The sequence below is a fragment of the Ceratotherium simum genome, chromosome 40 (genome assembly GCF_057802395.1).
Source record: "Ceratotherium simum simum isolate JZ-2026a chromosome 40, ASM5780239v1, whole genome shotgun sequence".
Taxonomy (NCBI): domain Eukaryota; kingdom Metazoa; phylum Chordata; class Mammalia; order Perissodactyla; family Rhinocerotidae; genus Ceratotherium; species Ceratotherium simum.
Window position 1 is genome coordinate 2722573 of NC_141939.1, and position 6422 is coordinate 2728994.

The window sequence follows — 6422 nt, forward strand, 5'->3', positions numbered from 1 at the left end:
CTATAGGAACTGCCCTCCAACCATAAACAGCTATTAAAAATCGAACAAAATACATCAAATAAATAATTTCAGATATGGCACAACAGAAAGGATAGAACTATAACCTCAGAAAAAGAGGAAACAAATGACGTCAGAACTACTATTGCCCTATTACTGCCTGAAGGGAGTTTCTAGGCCATAGTGCAGGGAGGGCAAAACCACACAGAGCTTGGCAGTCCCAGTGAGTTGAGGAGACGGAGATTGGAGTTCTGGGAAGAAGCAGCTAGAATTTGCAGGGCAAAGTACTCAAAATGAAGTTGCTGAAGAGAGAGAGAAAAAATGCCTCAGTGACCTGTGGGCTAATACCAAACAGTCTAATATTGATCTAACTGAAGTCGCAGTTTCAGGGGCATAAAAATATTTGAAGAAAAATAGTGAAAAGTTTTCCAAATTTGGTGAAAACTATTAAGCCCACAGATGCAAGAGAGTCAACACATCCCAAACAGAATAAACTTTGAAAAACCATACAAAACAAATCATAACCGAGTTGCTAAAACCTCCTGATAAAGAGACAGTCTTAAAAGCAGCCAGAGGAAAAAAGACACATTACATACAGATAAAACAAAGACAGGAATTAGAGCAGACTTCTTTTCCAAAACTATGCCAGTCAGAAGACAACGGAATGTCTTTAAAGTGCTGAAAGAAAGATACCTATCAACCTCAAATCTGTCCAACGTCCGCTACATAGACTATACCACCATTGTCTCTTGTCTGAACTACTGGAATAGTGTCCTAACCGGTCTCCCTACTTCCATCCTTGGCATCTTCCAATCCATTCTCCAACAGAAATGAGATTAATTTTACTAACATGCAAACAAGATCATGCAACTTCCCTGCTCAAAAAAAAAAAAAAAAAAAATGGCGCCTAGTTCACTCTGAATAAAATCTATCAAGCAGATGTGCTTGGCTGTGTGATTTCCAAGCGTGAATCATTTCCTCGCAGTGCACAGGCAAGAATGCAAGTGATACCATGGGGAAAGCTGAGCCTTGATTCTTCTCTTTGACAGAAACCATGAAGCACTGCTTCTAGTCTGCCTCTCTATTCTAGAATTCTGGAGACATGCACAGGAGAATGGTCTCCTATAATCCTGACATGTGGCTCAGGGGAACAGGCCCAGCAAGAGTTCTTCTGGGCCAGAACTCAAGGACCTATTGAGATGAATGCTCCATTTCAATCACGGCAAAACTTCACCTTTTATGGGCTCTTTAGGGTATAAAATGACTGCTTTGTTGCTTAGGTCTTGGAGTTGCAGAGGAAATCAATTGCATTTACATGCTTTAAACGAACTTATAACCAACACAAGTCTAATACTGTAAATGGTAAAATCTTTTCCCTTGGCAAGCACTTCAAACAGCAAACTCAACAGAGCAGTTAATGGATCATTCAAAAGACACTCATGTAATCAATTAACTCATTACATTTGACTATTCAGCCTGTTAATCCAAATTTAATCATCACCTCAAAGCTGGTTGACCATTATCAAGTCTACTAAAATGTCCCATTGAAACAATGCACCCAGGGGAAAAGTACCAAGTCTCAAGCCCGGCACACACTGGCTTTTAAGAAGGATTTTAAATGTTACACCCCTGCCTCCTCCCCAGGAGCTTTATGCTCCCCTCAGGCTAGAGTTTCCTCCTGCTAAAATAAGGGCATTTCTATGGTCTCAGCCAGCTCTATGTGCCTCAGGTTTTCCCATATTCAAGGCTCCAGTGTACATGATCTGGCTTATTTTTAGCCCAAAGTCCACTTAGGGATGAGGCAAGAATCAAATAGTCTAACACACATGTAACTGGAGGCAAGGATTCCAAGTGAGGTTCAAATTTACAATAATACCAGTGGCCCAAGTACACAACCTCAGGCTGCCGTAACTGGCTTTTAAAAATGTCTTAGAGAAAATGAATCACACCAAACTCCTTATTTTACAAATGAGAAAACTGAGATCCAGAGAAATTTCATCTCTTCTTCCGATTTCCCTATTTATCTTTCAAGATTCAGGCACCCACCCAGAAGCCTTCCCTGACCACTCCCTGCTGTCATCAACACTAAATATTTATTGAGTGTGCGTTATGTGCCAGTCCCTGTTGTGGGCACTTGGAATTCACCAGTATACAGTTGAGTAGCTTATGTGATAGCAAGGGGACAGGCAATAAAAAATAAGTGTAAAAAGTAAAAGTAAGTAAATCCCATAGTATGTGGAAGGCAGTAAGTACTATGGGAGAGGAGAATAGAGTAGGAAAAATGGAGATCAGGAGTGTCAGAGAGTGGGAGCTGGCTGGGTTTGTGATTTTTTTTCTTTTGGTGAGGAAGATTGTCCCTGAGCTAACGTCTGTGCCCACCTTCCTCTATTTTGTACGTGGGAAGCCACTAAAGCATGGCTGACGAGTGGTGTAGGTCTGTGCCCGGGGTCCAAAACTGTGAACCCTGGGCCTTTGAAGCAGAGTGCATGAACTTAACCGCTACGCAACCAGGCCGGCCCTTGGGTTTGTGATTTTTAAATAGTCAGGTAGAGAAGGTGACAGTTGACAAAAACCTAAAGGGGCTGAGGAAGTTAGGCATGCAGTTTTCTGGGGGAAGAGTATGCCAGGCAGGGGAAGTGCACATGCAAATGTTCTTAGGTAGCACCGTGCCTGTGATCTCAAGAAACAGTGAGCAGGCCAGTGAGAGGTAAGGAATGGAAGAGAACCGATTATGCAGAGCCCTGTGGACCACGGTAGGGGCTTTGGCCACTGCAGGGTTTGAGCAGAGCAGTGACATGATCGGACTTCTGATTTCAAAAGCCCACTCTGGCTGCTATATTGAGAATAGAATGCAGTGGACAGATATAGAAGCACAGAAACTTGATAGTGGCTATTGCAGTAACTTAGGTAAGAGACAACGGCAGCATGGACCCAATGGTAGCAGTAAAGTGAGAAGGGGTGAGAAGTGGTTTAATTCTGGCCATATTCTGAAAATAGGACCAACAGGATTGATCGATAGATTGGATAGAGTGTAAGAGAAAGAGAAAATGTTTCTGAGGGTTTTTTCCTTTTTTTAAGTCTAAGCTACATACTGGACTATATATTCCAATTCATCAGAACGTGTCCTAATTCTTTTTTTTCCATTTCTTTCACTGCACTAAGCTGTCTGAGGGCAGATGTTGTGCTGTATTCACCTCTACATTCCCAACGCCTACTGCAGCATTCAATAGATAGTTGCTGAATAAATGGACATTAAGCATGGCAGAGGTGAATTCACATTGGACCCAATGTTGTCTTTATCATCTCCCTACTAAGATACATTTTGCCTCAATTATGAAAGTCTATTTGCTGATGTCTATTCAGAGGCTAGGTACAACCCTCCATCTGAAAGAGTTCAGGCTCCTGCTGGTCTCCCTTTCATGGCTATACTAGTTTTCCATTGTTGTGTAACAAATTACCACAAACTTATCAACTTTCCATGGGTTAGGAGTCCAGCCACCTGGGTCCTCTGTTAGGTTCTCACAAGGCTACAATCAAGGCATCAGCCAGGCTGATCTGGAGGCTGGATTGGCGAACATTCTGCTTCCAAGCTTATTCAGGTGGTGGGCAGGGTTAATTTCCCTGTGGTTGTAGGGCTCTAGCTTTTTGCTGGTTGTTGGCGTGAGGCATCTGGCTGTTCCTAGAGGCCACTCAGTGTTAGTTCTGGCATAGCACTGCCCTCTAGACCTGAGCTGTCCAATATAGTAGCCAGCTAGCTCCACATGTGACAACTGTGACTGAAGAAGTAAATTTTGAATTTTTTAAAAAAAGTTTACCGAATTTCATTTTAATTTAAAAACTGACGCTCAACACTTACTGGAGTTATTTTATTTTTGTCTCCAGTCATTAGAGAAATTTTTATGTGTCTCTGGAAGAACGTGAGTGTATGAATCTAATTTTTCAACTAAATTTTATGAAATCTAGATACTGATCAAGTACCTCCACTGAAAATTTAGTGTTCAAATTGAGATATGCTGTTAATTATAAAATCTACACCAGATTTCAAAGTCTTAGTATAAAAAAGTCTTATTAATAATTTTTATACTCATTACATGTTGAAATGATAACATCCTGTATATATTGGGCTTAGTAAAAAAATATTATTAAAAATAACTTCATCTGTTCCTATCTGTTTATTTTTTTTTAATGGATTACCAGAAAATTTAAAGTTACACATGTGGCTCGCATTCCACTGCTGAGAAAAATCACAAGCAGGAAAGACACACCACTCAAGTCAGCTAAAAACGCAAGGCAGTAGCTGATTAATGTCAAACCGTAAATATCGTAGAGGCTCAGAGGAAGGAGACATGGGGACATCCAAGGCTGGGCAAGCCTTCAACAGACGGTGAGGGCCGGCCCCCTGGCTTAGTGATTGAGTGCGCCTGCTCCGCTACTGGCGGCCCAGGTTCGGATCCCGGGCGCGCACCGACACACCGCTTCCCCGGCCATGCTGAGGCCGCGTCCCACATGCAGCAACTAGAAGGATGTGCAACTATGACATACAACTATCTACTGGGGCTTTGGAAAAAAAAAAGGAGGAGGACTGGCAATAGATGTTAGCTCAGAGCCGGTCTTCCTCAGCAAAAAGACGAGGATTGGCATGGATGTTAGCTCAGGGCTGATCTTCCTCACAAAAAAAAAAAAAAAGAGAGAGAGAGCGAGTCCCACACATCTGCAAGTTGCAGGCTGACCCGACGCATCTGCAAGTTTCAGGCTGACCCGGTGCACGCGCCAGCACGCACCGCCCTCTGGGCCTCGTCCGTGAACGCGCTGCGCCGTTTGACCCCGCCGCCGCGCCGTAGGCCGCGCTGCACGCCGGGGGCCGCGATGGCGGACGTCTCCGAGAGGACACTGCAGCTGTCCGTGCTCTTGGCCTTCGCCTCCGGAGTGCTCGTGGGCTGGCAGGCCAACCGGCTGCGGAGGCGCTATCTGGACTGGAGGAAGCGGAGACTGCAGGACAAGCTGGCGGTGACGCAGAAGAAGCTGGACCTGACCTGACGCCCCGCGCCCTCGGGCCCCCGGCCACCTCGCCTCGCCCACGCGGGGTCTCGGGCCGGGCCGGGCCCGCCTGCCTCTCTCCGCCTGCCGAGCCGGGCTCCTCCCGGAGTGTCGGTGAGCAGTACCTACAGGGGCGCGCTACGGGGAGACGCGGAGCCGGGCGGGTGTCTTGGGGCAGGGGGTCGCTGGATGGCTCGCGGGAGGTGACTTGCGCCCGCAGACACCGGAGGGAGGAGGAGGTTGTGTTTTCCCTAATAACTAACGCTTGGGTGTCGTATTTTTAGATCACTGCGTGTGTTTAATGGGAATGTCTTACCACGTGTAGTGTTGCTGCACCTTGACACCATTAAACTTCAAAACGGAAAATACTGGAAAGACCGAAAGGGAACAAGAAAGAATGGACCCTGGAGGTGTTCCTGACACCCTTTTTTCCCCCTTATCGTTCTTTTCAGTAGTATCCTTGGTAGCACCGTAGTACATCGTTGCATTCACGTTTTGGAATCTCCAATCTGAATTCTTAGGTTACTGGCAGGCTGCTAAAGTGGAAAGAGCAGGGGCCTGGAAGTCAGGAACCTTGCATCTAGTCCTGGCTTTTTTTAATCAGAGCTGTGCAAATTTTCAGGGTCTCAGTGTTCTTGTCTGTTAACACCAGACCTTATAGTTCATGGTTTAACTGTGAATAGAATAATTTGAAATTATAATAGAGTGTTATAGAAGAGAATAATTTGAAATTAATCATTATGTATTTCTAAATTTTTTTTTCTCTTTTCTCTTTCCAACAGGTTGTCGAAGATGCATATAGACCACTGGACAGAAATGTTTTTCCTTGCACTTTATGAATCAATTTTATTTTTAAAATAAAAAAATTTTAAACATCTTTGAACCTTTTATTAAAAGGAAAAGGAGTATCTTGCCTGCCATACAGGTTACTGCATCAAGAGATCTCGATTCTCAAAACTGATATATTAGTGCTTTCCAGCAGATGTCTTGTTTCTTAAGGAACCTATGCTAGTTTCTTGGTACAACAGCAAAGCAGAGTTGGCCTAGGGACCATTATGAGTCCTTTTGGTCAGCTGTTTTACTGCACCTGTTCAGGAAAGCAAGAGGCTGTATAAAAATAACTGAGGTAATAACTGATGTATATAGGATCTTTACACTTCCAAGAGACACAACATAACTCCAAGTACAGCGTATAAGTTTTTATTGGCAGAAACTTCATTTGTCATTATGGAATGGACATGCAAAGGAGAAACTCGCTTGAATAAAGCTTAGTGATAAATCCAAACTATATTTAAAATTCAAGAGTGAATGACCAAGTCCCTGGTTATTTTTGATTTGCAAAAGATGTTTTCTAAAACACTACCCTCCTCATTCCTATAAAGATTAAT

At 43.8% G+C, this 6422-nt stretch overlaps 1 protein-coding gene across 2 annotated transcripts; it reads left to right on the forward strand.

Annotated features, from left to right (window-relative positions):
• The first annotated feature begins 4841 nt into the window (after positions 1-4841).
• MTLN (mitoregulin) lies at positions 4842-5911 on the forward strand. 2 transcript variants are annotated; one of them, XM_087426124.1, is made up of 2 exons: positions 4842-5152; positions 5817-5911. In XM_087426124.1, exon 1 carries the CDS (start codon positions 4864-4866, stop codon positions 5032-5034), a length of 171 nt encoding a protein of 56 aa, XP_087282250.1. In that variant the 5' UTR covers positions 4842-4863; the 3' UTR covers positions 5035-5152; positions 5817-5911. The 2 variants fall into 2 exon arrangements, with proteins under 2 accessions (XP_087282250.1, XP_087282249.1); XM_087426123.1 differs by having other exon boundaries at positions 4842-5148.
• The last annotated feature ends 511 nt before the right edge of the window (positions 5912-6422 follow it).